Below are 21,156 nucleotides of genomic sequence, written 5' to 3'. Positions count from 1 at the left end.
AGGGCTGCCCTCTTTTCCTGCCCCCACTCCTCTCCCCAGAGGAAACAGCTGTTGACATTTTCTTGCGATTCCACCCAGAAAACATAAACACGTGCTCTTTCCTGGCTCTCACCCACGGGCCATCCACTCGCTGCTGTGCGTGGGCCCCACCCAGGCTAGTGTTTCGTTCCCGGGGGAGGGGCGTCTGTGAGCATGGGCCCAGATCCAGGCCCTGCTGCTGCTCATCCCTCCACACCTGGGCTTCCTCGCCTGCAGGACAGAGACAGGGTCCCCGCAACCTCGGGCTGTCATGAGGATCAGACCAGATCCTGTGGGAGCGCCTGGCACGTGACAGGTGTACCACACCTGGCGCCTCGCTGGACCCTCAGTCCAGGCGGGGTCCTGCCCCCCAACCCCCGAAGGCCAGGGCTGAGGCCTGGAAGTGAGGTGGCTCGCCAAGGTGCCCCAGCCATGAGGGACGAAGGCTGACCTAAGGCCTTGCTCTGCATCATCAGTCCCTCCCACAGAGGAGGGAACGGGGGCCCAGAGAGGTCACAGGGCCACTCACAGCAGGAGGAGAACTCAGAGCCAGTCTCAGAGCCCATGCCACGCCCTCCCAGAGCCCTGAGGTGCTCTGTGCGCTGGGTCCTTGACACTCGCACGCGCCACGCCTGGCGCTTCTCCAGGCCTGAGGCCAGTCCCTGCTCTCCCGGAGCCTGTGTCCCAGTGAGGGGGGACAAGACACACACACACAGGGGAGGTGGGCCGGGGTGGGGAGAGCCTGCCCTGTGCTCAGGTCTGACAGAGACACTGCAGAGGGGCCTGGGTGGCAGCAAGGACATCAGGCAGAGAGCAGGTGGGGGCTTCGCCTGGGTGCAGGGGGAGAGGCTGGCATAGGCAGAGCAGCCAGAGGGCCGTGACGGAAGGGCCCTGGCGGTGCCGGGGGCTCTCGGAGGGCCTTCAGGAGGGTGCAAGCCGAGCAGCGATGCCACCTGACCAGTCCAGGGAGGATGGTGGGAGCTTGGGCCAGGATGGCAGCTGTGAAGGAGCTGAGAAGCAGCTGGTTTCTGGATGGGTTTAACTGAGATTCTATTACACCTGGCAATGTTCCTGGACCATCCAGCCCGAGGTCACAAGAGAACATCTGGGGCCCGGCCTGGCCTGGATGATGCTGACCCTCAGCAGCCCAACCTCACCCTCCCACCACAAGTGGCCTGTGCTGCTGCCCAAGTGGAGACTCAGCCCTCAGAGAGCCTTCCCCTGACCGGGGGCTGGGGCACAGCTGGGCCCCAGGGCTGTGAAGTCCTGACCCCCGGGTTCAGAATGAGAGCTTATTTGGAAACAGGGCTGTTGCAGATTCATTTGTTAACGGTTAAGCTGAGGTCACACTGGAGCCCGTGGGCCCCGACATCCAACGTGACAGGTGTCCTCGCAAGCAGAGAAGAGACGCAGGAGTGGACAGAAGGGGAAGGCAGCAGTGTAGGCCACGGGACACCGAGGAGGGCCACCACCAGCAGAAGCAGGGAAGCCGCAAGGCAGGACGCTCCCCTGCGGGTTTCAGACGGAACACCCTTGTGGACACCCTGATTTGGGGTTTCCGGCCCCCAAAGCTGACAGGACCCACCTCTGGCACTGAAGCCCCGGTGGGCGGCTCCCAGGTCAGGGCCTCTCCCAGTGTCAAGTCTCAGGCCCCGCCTCCCTGCACACAGGCCTCCACTCCCCAGGGTGGCTCACCAGCCCCTCCCCCACACCTGGCACCTGCTCCGCTGGCCGCAGAGGGCCCTAGAATCCTCCAGTTCCTTCCTGCCTTCAGACCACACTCCCACTCCCGCCCCCCTGCCCCGCCCTCAGGGAGGAAAGAGAGCCTGGGCCTCCCAGCGTGCGCGCGTGGGCCCCAGCTCGCCCACCCCAGCAGGATGCTCTGTGGGCAGGGGTTCTTCTTGGACACCTAGAGCAGGGCAGGTGCTCTGCGGCCCCCGAGGCCCGCGTCCGCAGCCCGCAGAATGGGAACCTATGCCTTCTACACCCCAGACCCGCCTGTGGCCAGGAACCTCCCCACCCTGCCTTGTTCCAGGCACAGAGCAGGAGCTCAGGCCCCTGTGTGTTCATTTTCTAGTTTAGTTTCCAGCGAGCACAAAGCTGTGACTCCCAAGGGCACAGCTCACACACGCATCACCACCACCCTGAGACACGGCTGCTGCCACCGCAGCCCACGGACGCGGAAGCCAAAGCCCAGGGAGGAAGGAGCCAGCGCGGGAGACAGTGGGTACGGACGGGGCGGGCGGAGCAGAGACAAAAGGCTGCCCTGTCATCTGCTGGCAGGACTTAAGGCCCATCCTCTGCCTGAGAGAAAAGAGGGAGTCTGTGCTGCTCTCTGGGCTGCAGGTGAAACCCTCTCCATTACGAGATCACCAGCTGGCGAGGTGGGGAAGGGAGGGCTTGTCCAAAACAGGAAGGGATTGTTTCTCCTCACCCTTTTCCCGGGGGTTCCCATGGTTTCTGGTGCTTTGTCTACACCCATGGGAAAGTCAACCTTCAGGGGGAGCACTGAGGCGAGGGCCGCACCCACAACTCCCCAGGCAGGCGCTCGGGAGGGAGGAGAGGGCTTCGAACACCGGAACTTCAACAAAGACGGAATTTCTCTCTTAATTCAATCGTAAACTTAGGTTAAATGCCTACATCAGTTTCTTAGGGTAATACTTACAGACAGGAAACTCACTTTTAAAATGAGTGTTTTGATGGAAATTTCCATCTATTAAACTAGAAATGATCTTTCAAAAAATTTCAGCACCCATTTTGGGCTCAGGGACCATCAACTGAGCACAGTCAGCCCCCGGCTGGCGGCACTGCACCTGGGCCTGGTCCGCTGGGGAAGCATTTGCCAATTTCAAGAGACAGAATGATGTTCATACATTTTTCCCACTACTCTCACTTCTGGGAATTCTACATTGAAGACAATGAAGAATCCTCAGAAAAGCAGGCTTTCTGCCCAAAGACGCTTACCACGTGGTTATTTACACTGTGAGAACCTGGAAACAACTGTGACTGGGGTGGGAATGGTGAGCGACTCCTGTGAGGGGCGGCTCCCTCAGGCACGGCAGTGTGTGCAGCGCCCACATTAGCACAGGGGACACATAGGAACCCAGAGAGAGCACTGCCTCGTCCCCACCTTATGGACGTCTAACCTACCCAAACTTTAACCTTTGAAGCCAAGTGTAGCTGTGTAGCAACACGGAAAATGCACGCAGGAAGTGAGGCAAAAAAAATCAGTGACTGTAGTATTTGTCCTGGGAATCTGGTGGTAAGGAGTCAGCTAAGGGGTGACCTCTGGGCCACTGCACCCCGTCCCACCGCACGCAGGGTTAGAACAGCCTCGGACCTGCCTGCCTGGCTCCCTCGGAGCACTACACGTCACACCGTGAAGGTGTCCGCCTCTCCCGAACTGGAAGCCCACGGAGCGCCAGGCCTCAGCTGCCGACCGTGAGCCCTCACTGCCCAGCGCCGGCCCCGGCACCCTCGGGCTTATGAAGTGAGCGAATGAATGCACTCACCTTCTGAGAAATGCGCTTTGAAAAGGTCACGTGGTTAGGAACAACACACGTGTAATACTTTTCTACTGTCTGCACGATATGAAGCATGAGATTCCTTCTGTTCTCATGGAACACACTTCAGACCTGTGATCCAGATCTGTCCATACAGCTGCCTCCGGGGATGTGGGTCTTGATCTGGCCTTCACTTCCTCTTCAGAGTAAGAACCCACTGGCTTTGCCCACAGACAGACGGCCGTGACAAAGCCGAACAACCACCCATTCCCACAGGCCAGGCAGTTGGGGGGTGACGACATCATGATACAGAAAGCAGGGATGCAAAGTTGCATTTACAACACGTCTGCAACCCTAGAAAAGAAAATGCTTAGAAAACATGTCCATTAGGACATATACCCACATGGGAACAACAGCTACCTGTGTGACAAGATTACGGAGTGTGTCCGTCTTCTTTTTGCATTTTCTACACCACTGGGAACGGACAGGCATTATCTTTATAATGAAAGATCTAGCAGAGTTCTTATTTGCCGCCCAAGCCGCGCTTACCAGTTAGACCTGAAGAAGTGGGCCACGGGGGCACTGGCCCAACGGGCCAGTCACCACACCGCCAGCTGGACCACGCTCACCGCCAGCTGGACCACGCTCGCCACCAGCAGGCCACGGGAGGAGGCTCATCCTGCTGCAACACCCATTTTGAGCTGCTGAAAGTTGGCGAGTCGCCTGCTGACCGTGACTCTCTGAAACAGCGTGGCCGCCGGTGGTCAGCGGAAGCGACGGGAGGAAGGGCCCGCGCTGACCAGGCCCAGAGCCTCCTGGGAGCTTCAGCGCCACGCTGCCCGCACCCGCCCCGAGGCTCCGACCTGCCGGATAGCACCGGGGCTCTGGGACGCCTTGGGAGATTTAAAAGCTCCCATGCAGTCAGCAGGAGCCAGTGGCTTAGGCAACAGAGAAAGGGCAGCTGGCAAAATTGGGAACCGCATTTTACTACCAGACAAAATCTAACAGCTAGGAATCACACTGTTCTAAACTCAAAGTCTCAAGATACGGTACAACATTTCCACATTTCTGGAAAAGCCCACAAAGTGTATTTGCAAAAGGCTAAATGAGGCAGACACCAATGGAGATGAGCACGTCACATCAAAACACCACCAAGAGAAAGAGAATTCAGGTCGATTTAGCATTCGTTCTTTCACTGCTTACTGAGCACCTCGTGGGTCAGGCACTCGGCCCTGAGCACAGGCTCCTGCTCTGTCAGTGCAAGGGGACAGAAGATAAAAGAGAAACGTACTCTGAAGACAAACACAGAATACGCGATATACAGAGATTATCCATAAATTATGGGGTCTACTTTCCAACACAAAGAAAAATTATTCTTAGACCTTCCCTCTTATTTTTATTTATACTATAATTTCAAATGCCCCCTTCCTTCAAGCTGGCCATTGGAATCTGGCCACCAAGCAGCCATGAATCAGACATGGCCCTGCTGTGTAACTCTTACTGAGCGTGACTCAACCCCCCCTTTGCTTTTTTCACGTCCACTACTGACAGTCTATAAAACGACACTTTGTGTACCTACACTTTTACGAAGGATGCTTTAAAGACAAAGGGACAGATGTAGCTATTGCAGCCACACCTTCCGTCTTCCCTGGCACACGGCAACATCAATAGCCTACCTGACAACACCCATCAGCAGCTCTGACAACTGTTTCAACCTCACCCTCTCTGACAATCACAGGGCCCTGTGGAGTAACCAGCGTTACACGAGGTGGACCACACAACCGTAAACTTGTCAGGGCTCTGGGTTCAGATCCTGGCCTCACTGCTACGACCGAGTGGATCTGGGGGAGCGAGTCCATCTGTGTCCTTGCCAATGACCCCAGGCACGCCGCCTCCTACAGGAAGTGAACGGGGACCGTCAGCCTCCGGCTGTTGCAGGCACTGCAGCCCCGAGCAGCCCAGCCACGCGGAGGCCTCACCACAGCACATTCAGACCCCACTGGGGGCCCAAGCCCAAGAGGCAAGAACGAACACCTTTGACATTTGCCGCCTGGACAGACGTGTCACTAAAAGTGTCACCTCCGAGGGTCTGCTGGCGCTACCAACCAGCCTCCTCTTGATTTGATTTCCCACCTGAAGACATGACAGCTGGCGCCGGCCTCTGCTGGACACCTGCTGCCACCGAAGATCAGGGCTCCCGCGACGTGCAGAACACACCGGCTCCGGCGAGACGGGCTCCTGAGTGAGTCCGTCTCCGGCCAACTTCCTCGCCCAACCCCTTTGGGAGCAATCAGCCGACATGGGGCCCAAAGCCGGGTGGAAGGCCCCGGAGGTCTGGGCACACTCCCCGCCAGCTGGCTGGCCCTGCCTTCCCGATACCGGCGACCACTGGCTGGCAGCCACCACCTCTCAGCCCTGGGCGCACCCACCCCGTTCCTTTAAAGTGTGCCCAGGCCTCCTCAGCCCCATCAGGTCCAGCACCGTCATCTCCCACCTGGGGAAAGGCAGGGGTCTCCCACCAGCCTCCCTGGGCCCGCCTGGCCCCCCACAGAGCCAGAGGGTCCTCGTGAACCTTCCCATCCATCAGCAGGGTCCAATCCCTCCCCTGCTCCCAGCTAACTGAGTAAAAGCCAAAGGGCTTCCAATGACCCGGAGGCCCTCCACCCATCTACCAACGTGTGGCCGCTCCCCGTCCCTCAGGCCCAGCCTTGCCCACTGCTCCAGCCCTACACCCTCCACCTGCCTGGGACGCCCTTCCAGACCTTGCACAGCCCAGCCCTCCTCCTTCAGTCCAGGCTTGTTCTGGGCCTTCCCAGCACTCGGACCACCCCCCGCTCCACTCCTCACACGCTGGGCTGTGTTGGGTTTGGGGTTTGCAGAGCATTCATGGTGCAGCGTGCAGTATAACGCCGACCATTTACCGTCTCTCTCCCCGTTAGTGGGATGGGGGCACACGACAGAGGCACATGGTGGGAGCTCAAAATGACCTTTGCTGAGGGAACGAGGGACTGTGGGTGCCCAAGGCCGGCAGCAGCATGGTTAACCCAGCAGGGGGAGCTGTCTGTGCGTCCAGGGCTCTGCGCTGGACCCTACAGGGACCCCTGGGACGGAAGGGCGCTCTCCGCGAGCCGGGATCAGGCCGTCATTTCTAAGAGGGGGGTGGGTAAGCAAGGGGGAGGCTAAGAGCAAGGAAAGCAATCTGAAAGCGGGCACTGAACTGCAGCCACGGGCTGCAGAGGAAGGAAAGAACTCTACAGCTGTGTGCGGGAGACCGGAAGGAGTGAAGAGGCCCGGAGAGGATCCGACGGGCACAGCTCATGACAGGAAGCCCTCCTCAAACACGATCACGGTGGGCAGAGCAGCAGCCGGGGCCAAGAGTCGGCACCACACCCACCAGGCCTCCCCTGCGGGGCCTGGGGTCCAACCTGTGCCCCTCACGAAAGTCTGCCCTGAATCACAGCCCACATTTCACGAGACCAGTTTCCGACAGCCAGGTCAGTGGGACTCTCCATGCTGGATTCCAAGCCAGTGTATTCAAAGCAGAGCCACCGTGGGCCCACGTCAAGCCCCCATTTATGCATGGCAGTCAGGTGAGGGCTCAGCAAGGGGTCATGGGACAGCCCAGCAGCCCCGCAATGGAGAGGGTATGAGATACGGGGAGGACAGCACTCAAAAGGGTGACACCACGAAGCACGGGTTTGCCTAAAACTCATTCAGGGTTTGAGAAACTGTCTAAAAACAAACTCGCTCACCCATTTTACCCTTAATTTCTCCAGAGCTGAAGGAAAAGAGAACTCCGTGTGGGCTGCGGGCCGAGCAACTTGCCGACGTGCGCGTGCGAGGGCGCCGAGCGGGGGGACCCACGGGCCCAGGCGTGGGGAGGCCCGGGCCTGGGCTTCATGTGCAAGCATCCCAGGAGAGCTGGGGGCCAGGGGGAGACAAACAGACCCCCCCAGTTACTCAACGGGTAGGCCCTGGGGGCACTGGGAACCTGCGGGCGCATCAGTGGGCCTTCTGGGAAGCCTCTGAAACACGCCTGCCCATCTCCCGACAGCGCAAAGCTGGTCCTCCCTGCAGAGTCCAGTACAGAGCGTGAGGGGAGCACAGGCGCGAAGGAAACATCCAGAGCTCAACAAGGCGATCACATGGGCACCTGGGGGCCGGGGTGGGGGGCGATGTGTGTGAGGCATGATGAGCGGGAACCATTTCCAGGTCGTCGGGAAGCGGCACGGAAGCGCCTCGCTGGCGCTCCTTCCGGTAAGAGCAGAAGAGAAGGGAAGACTTTCTTCTCTGAGGCGGGGCCCCTGGGGACTGAAGGCAGATCAGACTGAGAGCATTTCCTTGTGGGAAACACTGAGAACCGTTTTCAGTTTAACCTGCACCAGCTGGAGACTGGCCAGGATACACCATTAATCAATCCAAAGAGAAGCCTCATTTTTGGTACCCATTGAGTTAGGGACCTTCAAACACCATGACCTAGAATCGCAGCACAGCTGACTCTGTTCCCCATGGTCACGGGCATCTCAGGAAGGACGGCAGTTCGCCGAGAAGCAAAAACCATCCCATTCTGTCCTACACCCAGCATGTGTCCCTGCACTGCAGAGATGGCTCCCAGCCACCGGCGCTGAGGCCCGGGTGTGCCTGGCGGGGTGAGGCTGGAACCACACACTGCAGCCAGGCGGCCCGGTCTTCCCCACGCCCGGGTCTGCGGCCAGCATGACCCCCTCCAATTCCTCAGGGAGCGGGACGCAGGGAGAGCCCAGCGGTCCTCCAGACCTTAGGTGAACAGCAGCCCCCCCTGAGGCCCTGGCAGGACTCCGGGCGAGGGGCAAGGGAGTGCAGGGCCGGGCTCTGGGGAGAGGGGAGGACACAGGGCCTCGGGAGGCGGGGAGAGCCCTGGCTGCACTGAGGGATGGCAAGTGCGCACAGCCGCAGGCCAGGCCACCGGGCCCAAGTGAGGCAGGGCTGGGCCCCAACTCCAGCGCAGCAGGAGGACAGCCCCGGGACGGGCGGGCAGGGCAGGAAGGGCGGGCGCTGGCTCAGCAGCAGCAGCTCCTTGCTCTGACCCTGTAGGGCCTCTGTGCGGTGCTGGGGACACAGCAAGGCCTCCGGTGCTGTGGGGCACGGACACACACAAACACACAGTGACAGGCTGTTAGAGGGACAGGCAGCAGCAGAGGCCGAGCCCAGCAAATGGACTCTGAACATGCAGCTCGAGCTCAGGGTCTCAGGGGATGAGCCAGGACCACAGCAGCGCCGGGGAGGGCGGGGGAGGCCAAGGCCGGCAGGACCGGACCCGAGGCCCCACCCACTCCTCCCTGCCCGGGAACACCCTCGGACCGATGGACGGGCAGCCACCTCACCTAGACGACAATGACCACAAAAGGCACGCCAGAGGAGCAGCCCCCAGCGCCCATACGCGGCCACTTCCCCAAGAGGAGGCCTGGGGCCCGGGACTCAGCCCACCTGCAGGGGCCTTTCTTGGGTGGAGAGGGGCTCCCTGAGGGAAACACACCACTTCGTTTCTTAAGGGCAATCTTCCTTTTATGGTGCAACCTAGCGCAGGGGCAGCCCCTAGAGCCCCTGGGGTGCAGGTTCCATTTCTTTCAAGGGGTTTCACGAAGGTCACAGACTTTGCCTAAGCAGAGCAGTTCAAACTAAGTGGGAAAACGACAGGAACCAGAAGTGGGACAAGAAAGGCTGGCCTCTCTGAGCTTGACAATCACTGAGAATTCTTAGAGGCAGGGAGTCTGACCTTACTATGCAAATCTCCTATTTGACGCTTCTCAAAATGCTACTGAAACCTGCTGAACTAAGCAAGGTCGACAGCAGTTTGTCAAACTGCAAACAACTGCCTTAAAAAAAAAAAGTTTTATGTATGCTGACAGTGTTACTTATTCGAAAAACAATGGGTACAGTGACCTGCACTTTTGTTTTCACAGCCGGAAGAGACAGTTTCTGCATCCCCCAGCCCACAGGCTGCCAGGACCCCCGCCTGGCCACCACACTGCGAAAGCAGAGGGGCGCCATTCCAGGGACCACGTCGGCAAATGACAAGGATGCCAACGTGGCTCGCGGCCCAGCTTCCGACAGCCCTGAACACCACTTCTATTTTTTGAGGTCTCTTCCAAACGCTGGGCAAAGACTCAGAGTCATCGACGTGCAAAAACGAGAAAACAGAGCAGCCCCAGCCAGCACAGACCCAGCCGTGCGACCAAACCACTCTCGACCACAGGCAGGGAAGGCCTCACCCACGCCGGCTACTGCAGAGGCTTCTGCCCTCTCCCTCTACAAGTGAGGCAGACACACGCCACCTCACCCCAAGATGCTCAAGCAGAACAGACACTGAGCCAGTCAGGAGACCCACAGCCCAATCATTAGAAAGACAGTGAATATGAGATTAAAGAAAGCAGGTTATCCAGAACAGCCAACCCCCACTGCTAGGCCGCAGGAGCAGGCCAGGCCCTTCGCTGCAGACCTGCCCCTTGGCCTCCACACCCGCCTCCCGTCCCCCCAGGGCCAGCCCTGCCCACGCAAACAGAGTCAGAGCCCAGAGCAGCAGAGGGTCTCAGGACCGCCGAGCCAGAGCGGCCCAGGGGCCCAAAGCACCTCTGGGACCGTAATTCCAGGCGGACTGAGGGCGCTGCTGTTGGCTGCCAGCAGCGAGAACGGAGGGGCCGCGAGCTCTGGCTCAGCCCCAGTGCCCAGCTCTCGGCCACTACTCACAGCCGTGGTAGGAGGCCGGCGACCCCCCGGCCTTGCCGTACTCCTGCTCCGAGTAGCTGGTGGACAGGTTGGGTTGGCTGGAGCCCCGGCCGAAGGTGAGCTGGCTGCTGCCCATGCCGGTGGCCACCTGGGCCATGCGCTCCTTGGTCTTGAGCGCCTGGGCCCGCTCGGCCTTCAGCCGCTCCTCGTCCTTCAGCAGGGCCACCAGCTGCTTGGCCTTCTCGCGCACGTTGACGCCCTGGTCCTTGCCGTCGCGGTCGACGTACTGGAAGTCCTTCAGGGTCTGGATGGCGAAGATGTTCTCGCGGCACTGCTGGGCCACGCGCTCCGAGCCCGTCTTGATGAGGTAGTCGAGCAGCGTCAGCGCCTTGTACACGTGCCGCCAGTTCTTGCCGTGGTCGTTGAGCCGCTTCCACACCATGCTCATGATCTCCGAGAAGGCCACCACATTGTAGGTCAGGTCCGCGATCTCCGTCATCAGGGAGCTGGACGGGCCCCACGGGTCGTTGGAGGTGGCTTCCCGGACTTTTATTTCAGCTTCCGAGTAATTGTTCACGATGTTTTTCATCTGCCGTCTGATAGACGAAGTCGTCATCTTTACTTTTCTGTGACAAATGTAAAGCCCTTCAAAGAGAGAAGCTTCCCTGTCCCAGGCAGGTTCGCACCCCGTGAAGGTTCAGTCTCCGTAATGGGTCTGGAGCAGGGTCCCTGATGGTCATTTCCTCTGTTGGAGCCTCAGGTCCGAGAAGCCGGAAGCCATGACCTAGAGAAAGAAGACAAACATTACTGTGCACGAGCCCCCCACCCCCGGGACGGCAAGCATTTTGCAAACAGCAGGCGCTGGTCAGCCGGGGCGGTGAGTGGACGTCCTCCAGCCCTCAAGGACAAAAGAGATGCCATCTTCCCTTCAAAACTAAGATGAGATCGATATTACAAGTTAAAAACGAATAAAGTTTGGGACCTCCCTGGTGGCGCAGTGGTTAAGAATCCACCTGCCAATGCAGGGGACATGGGTTCGAGCCCTGGTCCAGGAAGATCCACATGCTGTGGAGCAACTGAGCCCACGCGCCACAACTACTGAGCCTGCGCTCTAGAGCCTGCAAGCCACAACTACTGAGCCCGTGAGCCACAACTACTGAGCCTTTGTGCTGCAACTACTGAAGCCCGCACGCCTCAATGAAGAGTAGCCCCTGCTCACTGCAACTAGAGAAAGCCCACACGCAACGAAGACCCAACACAGCAAAAATAAATAAATTTTAACAATGGTTAACTTTAAAAAAAAAAAAAAGAAATAAAGTTTAAACTTAAGTTTAAGCCTCTGGAAGGAAAGCAGTAACACTGTAACTACTGTTCTATTTTCAAAACACTTCCACTGGATCGGCTCTGCTGCGATTGTGTTTTTTTTAATAAATTTATTTATTTGATTTGATTTACTTTTGGCTGCATTGGGTCTTCGTTGCCGCACACGGGCTTTCTCTAGTTGTGGAGAGGGCGGGCTACTCTTCGTTGCAGTGCGCAGGCTTCTCATTGCGGTGGCTTCTCAGGAAAGTCCCCGATTGTTTTTTGTTTTTTTTTTTTCTTTTTTTCCCTGATTGTATTTTGATTGTATTTTTCTTCCACCGCCAGGCAAAAGCCAGCTAGAACAATCTAATGCCTGTCTACACTGGCTTGGGCACCACGCTTCTAGCTGCGGGGGATTCTCCGTGACCACCTCTTCTGACTTCTTATAAAGGCTCCCAACTCCCCTTCTAGAGCAGGGCTCGGGCCCTCCACCAGGCTTTCAAAAGCCTCCGGCATCTGGCCCGAGCTGTGCAGTACAACCTTACAAATAATCTGGTTCTACCCCAATTTCCTCACTTCACAGAGGAGAAAACTGAGGGTTACACATTAACAGGACACCCAGCCCTTTGCCACAAACACACCTCTCCAGGGAAGAAACTTCTGCAGAGCTGGAGTGAGGGCCACTCCTCTGGCCACGGGCTCTGGCCCAGAGTGTGGGGATCCCACCTGGCTTGGTCACCAGTGAGCACCCAGCACTGTGCCTGACGTGGATAATAAACACCTGCTGACAGATTTATGAAACAGATTAGAAACAGTGTCTCTTCCCTCAGGAAGGCACAGTCTGGCAGGGGACAGAGGTGAGCGCAAGGCATCTGAGGATGCAAATCCAGAACAACTCAGCTGGCTGCTGGGGGCCACAAAGGCAGGCACAGAAAGCACTTTCTGCAGAAGTAACCTTCAGGGAGGTCTTCAGAGGGGGAGACTTCCGGGAGGCGGCAGGGGAGTGGCTGCTGGGTGATTCCTCTCCTCGAGAAGGAGGAGCCAGGCCCAGAGCCCACAGGGGCCGCCAAGGACAGAGCAGTGCAGCCGGGCCGGGACAAAGCCAACAGCTGCCCCACACTCCACCCCACCCCAGCTGCCTCTGGGCCTCTGGCCTGGGAAGGAGCCGGGTGGCCTCGGGCCACAAAAAGCCTTCCAGGTAAGGATCGTTCCGGCCCTGGTGCAGACGGGGAGCCCGGGCCCCCAGGGAGGACCCGCTGTCTCGCCGCGGCCCCTACGCTGGGCTGCTCCTGCCAGAGGGATGACGGACAGCCCCCACCGGCCCCATCCACAGCCTCAGAAGTGAGGGAACAGAAGTGTCGGGAGGGGAAGCCGCAGGAAATGCCCAGTCCGCACAGGGAGCCAGCGGACAGGGGGAGCACAGAAGCCCACCCTAGTGACAGTTGCACACGTGCCCCTCAGCAGGCAAGGAAGCCTGCTTCCTTCTGAAGCCACAGAGCGCACAGGCTTCCACGTGGGTGGGCAGAGCCTGCCCCCTCACTGACCGACCGGCTCTCACAAGCCCTCTGCCGTGTGTCCCAGGACCAGGGCCAGGTGCTCTGATGGGGACCCGCGTGCGTGATGTCACCAGGCTGGCCATCCACACTGGCGAGAGGACGGGCCTCCAAGGGGAAGGGCTCTGACGTCCCAGAGCAAACGCTCGCCAACGTCACAGCAGTCACCCGAAGTCCCCAGGGCCCAGGCCCACCCGGCACTTTGTCTATCACCCACTGGGGCCTCGGCAGGCATGAGCGCTCTGCTCCTCGGAGAAGCAGGTGGGGCTGGAGAGACCCTGGCCACCTTCCTCCAGGTCAGGAGGCACTCCGAGGAAGCACGTGAGCGACGGTCCTGGTAAACAGGCCTCAAATGGTTAAAGATGTAATGAAAAGAAACCACGTCCTGGGGGAGAGATGCTGCGTCGGGCTCTGCTGCCCATCCTCTAGGCTGGTGCCCTCCCGGGGGAGGCCGCGAGGCCCGGCCAGGGCACCCCCCGAGCCTCCCAGGCCTTTGGTGGCAGAGAAAAGGCAGCCGTTCCCGCAAGCGCGGGCTGGGTGCCTCCGCCCTCCCGGACCCAGGCTGGGAAAGGAACCCGGACAGCTGAGAAAGAGGGGCTACGGCCCAACTTGCAAGGACACCTGTTAGCAGTCTCTCTGAAATACTTTGGCTTTGAGAGGGGAAAAGCTAATGAAATACTTGTTACAGTCAGAGAAAGCACAGGAATGTACTGTGAACAGCTGCGTGCTGTTTTCCTAAAGCTACAGAAAGGGCGAGATGGGGGTAAGCAATCCCTGAAGGGGAAGGGGCCCCAAAGGTGCCTCCGAGGAACCATCCTCAGGGCCCACCTGCTCCACGCCTGCCTCACCTGAGACTGCAGGTGAGTCTCTGACGCTGTGAGGGGCCTCCTGGGCCCTCAACGGAGGATGCGGGCACTGTGGGTCCATCCCACTCGCCCCGCAGACCTCAGACCTCGTTTTCCCATTTTACAACCTCCCCCCTCAACCCCAGGATTGACTGTAAACGCCCAGACATCTTCCTGACAGCAAACACCTGCCAGGGCTCCCCTCAAAGCCACGACCCTCCCCAAGTGCACACCCAGACCTGAGTTCTCTTCTGTTCTCGCTCTTTTCTGAACAGCTCGCAGGCTCCACTGTCCAAACTTTCCTCCTCAATTTGCCTTCCGTTTCCAGCTTGCTGAGCCTGCACAGCAGCAAGCAGGAGCCAGGGATGGAGCCAGAGCAGGACAGGGCCTGAACCTGTGGGCCCACCTGGGCCCGAAGCCCCGTACCCTGTGCTTCACAGCTGCAGGAGCCCTCGTGGCCACGTGTAAGCTGCAGCCTGTGCGCTCCGTCCTGGGCAACAGCCAAAGAGCACACTCAGAGCCTCCAAGACAGGTGCAGGGACTCCAACCAGGCCCCCGGTCACAGCTGACCCACAGCCCAGGCCGACAGAGGAGCTGCATCCCTTAGTCCTCGACACGCAGGCATCCCAGCCGAACTCTGGGATCACCACTCTTTTTCGAGAGCAGCTTATAATGGTGACCATAAAGTAACCAGTGGATCACATTTGCCAAGGACAGGCTAGGGCAGAAAAATTCCGGCATATCTGAAAACACGACCAGAATTCGACAGATAGTGGAGACTAGAAATAGACTGAATAAAACAGCAAATAGAACAAAACTAAAAAAAACAAACAAAAAATTCCAAGGCTAGAGTGATGCCCCTGGAGGCAAGAAGAATTCCATAAAAACATGCTCCGAGGGCCTGCACAGCTGGGTGGGGAAATTCCTTCCAAATCTAGAGTCCCGGACCAACTGTGGGAGGGAGAAGCTCTCCTTGGTCCTGCAGTCCAGGTGGGTCCCTGGTCAAAGTCCACGTGTGCCTCGGCTATCATGCTTCTGTGATGGGGCATGGCTGGCCAGGCGCGAAGAAGATGCAGTTGGTCGGGGTTTCCACCAAACCCCCACAGAGATTTTGGGGGCTTTTCAGGGATCAGGGATCATTATCAGGGACCAGGACCAGCTGTGAGGGAAAGGCAGCAAAATGCCCCTCGCCTCCCCAGACCTAACAGTCACAGGCCAGGCCAGTCACAAGCAGTAGATGCCACTGAATGAATGCCCCCCAGACGGCAGCTCACACTATCTGCACCTGGCAGCCTCCTGTGACTTTCTCAAGGCAGGTGACAGCCTTCACACCCACGGGGGTGGGGAGCGGAGGGCCAGCCAGAAAAGGAAATGTCCTCCTCACTCACTGAACATGGCATCCATATCCCAATGACTCCTTGTTGGGTAGAGAAATCAAATTTCATATCTCTATCCCAAAAGTGGGCTTCAAGAAAACTTTGCATTCATATACTGAAAGAATTGCAAAAACGAACATGAGACTTAACTTCTAGATGATAAAGCAGGTACAGTGAAACGGCCCACACAGGAAGAGCCCTGGGGTGCCAGTGAACTGGCTGTAGTGGGGTCTGACGGCCCTGCCCCCATGCTGGATGACCCCTGCCACCTCTAACCACCCCCCCAAAGAGCCACCTGGGGGCTTCTCCCAAGACAAGACAGTCGTGCAACAAGCACAGGAAAATTCAATGTCAGACATTCTCCTATGATTTTACCTGTTCTTGATTTTTCTAAAAGTAGAAATCAGTACTGAAAACACACATGAGGAATTTCGTTTTTCTTTACCAATGTGGCCAATCATTCAGTCTCTGGGAAGAGCGGCCCTGGGCACAGATTACACAGGTGTTGAAACGTGGTCATTTTAAAAGATGATGTGAAGCAAGGACCGGGGTCGGGAGACGTGGTTCTGGCCATCTGACAACGCAGTCACTTAGAAATGGGGATGTGACAAGCTGCACCTCCCTCACAGGGTCGAGGATCAAACACCCTGACGGCTGGACCACGTGGATGCACAAACGTGCCACAGAGGACAAAGAGTCCCTTAACGCTCCCCCACCTCTGCCACTCCTCAGAGTAGCTTTGCAAATGACCAACCACAGACAACATTCTTAAAAAATCCGGCCAGCGTGTCTCCTTCCTGACTGTCCTCTGTGGTTTGTCTGTGAGAACCGCTGATAGCAATAAGTCTTCAGGAAATGCCAAAATCGGGCACCGTGCCCCCCAGTTCAAAGCAACTGCTGTAATGCCAGATGGTCAGTTCAAAGATATCAGCCTATCTGACTACAAAGGGAAATAGGTTGTGTTCTTCTTTTACCCTCTTGACTTCACCTTTGTGTGCCCCACAGAGATTACTGCTTTCAGTGATGGGGCAAAGGAACGTAAGAAACTCAACTGCCAAGTGATTGGTGCTTCTGTGGATTCTCACTTCTGTCCCCTGGCATGGATCAACACACCCAAGAAACAAGGAGGACTGGGACCCAAGAACATTCGGTTGATATCAGACCCCAAGCGCACCGTTGCTCAGGACCATGGGGTCTTAAAGGCCAATGAAGGCATCTCATTCGGGGGCCTTTTTATTATTGATGATAAAGGTATCCTTCAACTGATCACCATAAGTGACCTTCCTGTTGGTCGTTCTGTGGACGAGACACTGAGACGAGTTCAGGCCTTCCAGTTTACTGACAAACATGGGGAAGTGCGCCCAGCTGGCTGGAAGCCTGGCAGTGATACCATCGAGCCTGATGTCCAGAAGAGCCAAGAATACTTCTCTAAGCAGAAGGGAGCACTGGGCCACTTTAGGGCCAGGCTGCAGTAGGTGTGGCCATGAGAACAAAAGCTCGTTTGTACTACTGTCACACTTAAAACACAAGCCTTACACTCGGCCCAGATGTGGTATGGGGCAGGACAGGCCTTTCCGGCAGGGGTTGGGGAGGCCAGCCTTTCTTCCTCTGGAGGGAACGGCCTGAGCTGTATTATGGGGCAAGCAAACTGATGTATATAGTAGTAGGGTATCGCTTTTGGTCTTTTGTAGTTTTATTAAACTTGAGCTGAGGAGAAAAAAAAAAAAAAAAAATCCAGCCAGAAAGCAAACAGCGTGGAGCGGTAGAGCACACAGAACCAGAAGCTGGGAAAGCGGGGATCAGGCCAGGCCTGGCCTCCCGCTCCTAAAGTGGCGGGGCAGACCAGACTAGACGACCTGCCCAACCCTCCCGTTCCCAGGCCCTCTTTCTGACAAGTGGCTCAATTCCCTGCCGTCTCCGTGGTGTCACGGGCAGCCCCTGCCCCAGGTCAGCCACAGAGGCTAGAATTCCGGCAAGAAGCCTAGTGGTGGATGTTTCTTTGGCCTGTGCGGCTTCCTGGGGACCGTGGAGTATGAAGGGCAGCCGTCACAACACGGCCCCCCTCCAAGGAAGGCAGCTTGCACACATGGGCCCCCCGGGCCAGAGTCTCCATTCTAACATGCTGTGACTCTGCTACCAGAAATACCCACTAATGGTAGGTGGCAATGCCACCCAGAGACTGGGGGGGGCGGCAACTGACGGCTTCATACCCACCCCACCGGGCAGGCCCAGCGACGGATTACAGTTTGATCAGTAGAATTTTCCCGCTTGAGCCATTTGGGAAAAAAAAAGAGCTACATGGGAAAATTTAGAATTCCCATGATTTCATGCTTAATTTAGACCTGGCTGGTCACTGTGGTGGCGCTAAGTGCTGGGCTGTCGCCATGTCCTGAGGAGCCCGCGGGAGAGCGGAAGCCAAAGGGGGGGGCTGTGGACCCCGCAGCCAGAATCCCACAGACCCGGTTTCAGGCTCAGCAGCGACCTGACACTGTTCTCAAAAGGAGCTCAAGATGCTCGCCCAGAGGAAGCCCGCGCGGGTAAGGAACAGGTGCCTGCATGCTGTGTAAGTGCAAACCAAGGCCGTGACAAGAAGGGGCAGTTGCTCACCTCGGCCCTTAAACCAGCAGGGCCGGGAGGTCACGTCTGACTCTCCCAACGCGGCCGTGCAGGAAGGGGGCTCCCACGGCTTCAGGGAGTGACGATTGATGTCCACAGGTCCTCACAGGCCCGGACCAGGCCGCGAGGGGGTGCACCAGAGCCCCAGAGACCAGAAGACAGGCGCACTGGGAGGGTGAGCTCTTCATGTGCCGCCCACGTGCTGTGCCCTCTTCCCCGTCGTGTCCCTGGTCCCGGGAACGACCTGCCTCCACCTGCTGTCTCCTCCACCTGCCGCCTCCCGGCACTGCCGCTACACCGGCTCTTTCTTGTCAGCTTAGACCTTGCCTCCCCGGTACCACGCGTCACTCTCAAGTCACCACTTTCCATGTGCGGCGGAGCCCCTCTCTCTGTTGGACAGCTTCCTGCTTATGCCCCGTTTGTCTGCCCACCCCCCCGTGAGCGCCGGGCCCTGCCCCTCCTCACCACTGTGTCCTCGGCGCCGAGGACGGAGCCCGACCCCGGGAGCGCTCTGATGTGCACTGAGTGAATGAACACAGAGGAAAAGAAAGGAAAACAGCACCCCCGCCCTCCCTACTCAGACACCAGGGTTCACACCTGGGGCCAGTCTCCCACTCAGTCTCCCTCAGGATCTCTGTCACTCGGGGCAGAACAGCTGCTCCACTCACCAAACACACAAAACCAAACTACATGGTTAAAAGTTCACGACGCCAGACCCGAGGACAGGGATGGACAAGCCTGCACCGAGCACGCTCCGAGGGGAGTGGAGGCCCCGAAGCCCCGCCAGCCTGGGCTCAGGAGCAGCAGCCTGGGCAGCGTGCAAGGAGAGGATGGACGTCTCCTGTCTAGCCACAGGGACCTACACCCTGCCTTTCCAGCAGTGACCGGAGGCCAGGGGACGCAGTGAGGATGGCCGCTGCTCAGCACTGTGTGACAGGGATCCAGACACCTGCTTGCTCCCGGCTGTGCCAAGCTGAGTGTGCCTCTGAGGGTGCTTCTCAGCAGCCTCCCGAGGACAGCCTGGAGACAGCGTCCACGGCGGGGGGACAAGCCTATGGAAGCATCAAGGGCCCAGGGAGAATGCACTGGGCAGAAGGTGCCTGACCACACGCACAACCTTTAAACATGGGCACCGGCTCCAGCTCTTCCCCCGTGTGGCTGGCATTTCCAAGCAAGGTCTCAGACGTGCTAACTCTCTGATACTAGCAGTCATCGTAAGAGCACAGGCTTAGAATAGAAACCGAAAATAGAAGACGCTCTCTAAACAGAAACTGGAGAATCCTGACTGACCCCTGACTGTATGCCAGGCGTACCTACTCCCTGAACCTTGTAAGAATTCTACGAGGAGTAATTATTCTTCTTATCCTCATTTCATGGGCGAGGAAGTCGAGGCATAGAGAGGTTAAGTAATTGGCCTAAGCTACAGGCCAGCAAGTGGTAGGACCAGGATTTGATCCCAGACCTCTGGCTTCTGGTCCCACCCTCTTAATCTCTATTCTTATTCTGTTTAGCTTCAGACAAATCCAAGGCTCAAAGTCACGAGAACAATGAATTTTTACTCACTGAATACGGAGGCCTAGAAGGGCCCCTCCTGTCTAGGTGCTGAAGAGGCCAAAAGATGGCAGAGAAGCTACTGTTTTCCTACCCCCTGTTAAGCTGGCCACAGGACATCCTGTCCAGCTCACCAAACCAAGCGGGCAGGAGCAAAGATGCTGGAACCGGAAGGGGCCCAGGCCCCGCCCACGTGCGGACGCTAGTTCTGAGCAATGTGGTGCTGTCCTGGGATCAGACCCTGGTGCTCCCAGCTCCTTCCACTGCAGCCCACAAAGAAGGGGGCCTTTAACGCTCTCCCAAGAAAGCTTCACCCTGGGACATGTCAGGTCCCACAGATGGCAACACGACGAAATCCGGCAGGGTAGGAGCCTCAGGTACCAGAGACTCCAAAATGACTTAAAAATTAGCCTTTCTGGAGGACTTCCCTGGTGGCACAGTGGTTAAGAATCCGCCTGCCAATGCAGGAGTCACGGGTTCGAGTCCTGGTGTGGGAAGATCCCACATACCGCAGAGCAGCTAAGCCCGTGCGCCACAACTACTGAGCCCGCGTGCCACAACTACTGAAGCCCATGTGCCACAACTACTGAAGCCCGTGTGCCACAACTACTGAAGCCCGTGTGCCACAACTACTGAAGCCCGTGTGCCACAACTACTGAAGCCCGCACACCTAGAGCCTGTGCTCCGCAACAAGAGAAGCCACCACAATGAGAAGCCTGCGCACCTCAACAAAGAGTAGCCCCGGCTCAATGCAACTAGAGAAACCCCATGCGCAGCAACAAAGACCCAACACAGCCAAAAATAAATAAATAAATAAATAAATAAATTTTTAAAAAAATTAGCCCTTCAGAACTCACACCCTTAAGAAATGGTACCTCTTTGGCTATAACCATGCCTTCTACTAAATCAGCCACACGGGCTGTAACAACCCAAGAACACAGATTATTCCTTTAAAACAGCCGCCAACTGAAACACCACCAGGAAAAACCGGGTCTCGGTGATGAAAGGTAAGCTTCCTCTTTTGGTTCAGAATAAAAGTGCAACTCCCCTTCCTCCCCTCTGCTGGAGACCTGCCCAGGGTGCTACTCTGCAACACTCACCAGGATCTCAAATATCACGGTCGGCCCAGAAAAGGCGCACCCGCCCGAAGCTCTTCCAGCCGCTCCTCTGTCGTCTTAAGTGTTTGTGACATGCTGTTGGCATATACAAAAGCAGAAGCGCCAACCACATGTGGGGCACAGATGAGGCACCCCTGTCACCCAGGCCCCTTCCCCCTCGCCCACCCCAGCAAACAGCTCGGGTTCTGAGTTCCTCCGTCCTGCGCTTTTTAAAAAAGAAAATGACCTTACCACACATGCTGTACCACTGCCACAACCTGCTCTGGCGTCCATGCTAAGTGTCTGAGACTCGTCCACACATGTGGCTGCGGGCCTGGGGTGGCTCATCCGCGTCCCTGCTGTATGGCAGCTGCCTGTGCTCACGTGTAAGAGTCTCCCCACTCGCTCTCCTGTCCGTGGACACCTAGACCGAGTTCACCTTTTCGCCACCGTGAACAGTGCTCGTGTGTGCACATGCGTCCCCTGGGACTCGTGCACCAAGTGTTCTAGACCACGTTCCTGGGAGCAGAACTACTCCACAGGGTGTACAAGTGTCCTCTGAACTGTATTTTTAAAATACTTTTGCTCTT

The 21,156-nt window shown here is 57.6% G+C and overlaps 1 protein-coding gene and 1 pseudogene across 5 annotated transcripts in view; one reads left to right on the top strand and one right to left on the bottom strand.

Moving 5' to 3' along the window:
- Positions 1 to 21,156, bottom strand: part of EPN2 (epsin 2) — a 67,269-nt gene that overhangs the window by 24,414 nt on the left and 21,699 nt on the right. The window contains exons 1-2 of one of the 5 annotated variants that reach the window (XM_060082651.1): positions 12,170 to 12,290; positions 10,248 to 11,010 (exon numbers count right to left, since the gene is read on the bottom strand). In XM_060082651.1, the coding sequence (XP_059938634.1) occupies positions 10,248 to 10,842 (595 nt within the window). In that variant the 5' untranslated portion in view covers positions 10,843 to 11,010; positions 12,170 to 12,290. Of the gene's footprint in view, positions 1 to 10,247; positions 11,011 to 12,169; positions 12,291 to 21,156 lie in introns of those variants that run through there. The other 4 variants (XM_060082647.1, XM_060082649.1, XM_060082650.1 and 1 more) reach the window with 4 other exon arrangements.
- LOC132479219 (peroxiredoxin-1-like) lies at positions 12,407 to 16,777 on the top strand (annotated as a pseudogene).

The sequence above is a fragment of the Mesoplodon densirostris genome, chromosome 18 (genome assembly GCF_025265405.1).
Source record: "Mesoplodon densirostris isolate mMesDen1 chromosome 18, mMesDen1 primary haplotype, whole genome shotgun sequence".
Classification (NCBI taxonomy): Eukaryota; Metazoa; Chordata; class Mammalia; order Artiodactyla; family Ziphiidae; genus Mesoplodon; species Mesoplodon densirostris.
This window is presented reverse-complemented; position numbering and strand designations above follow the sequence as displayed.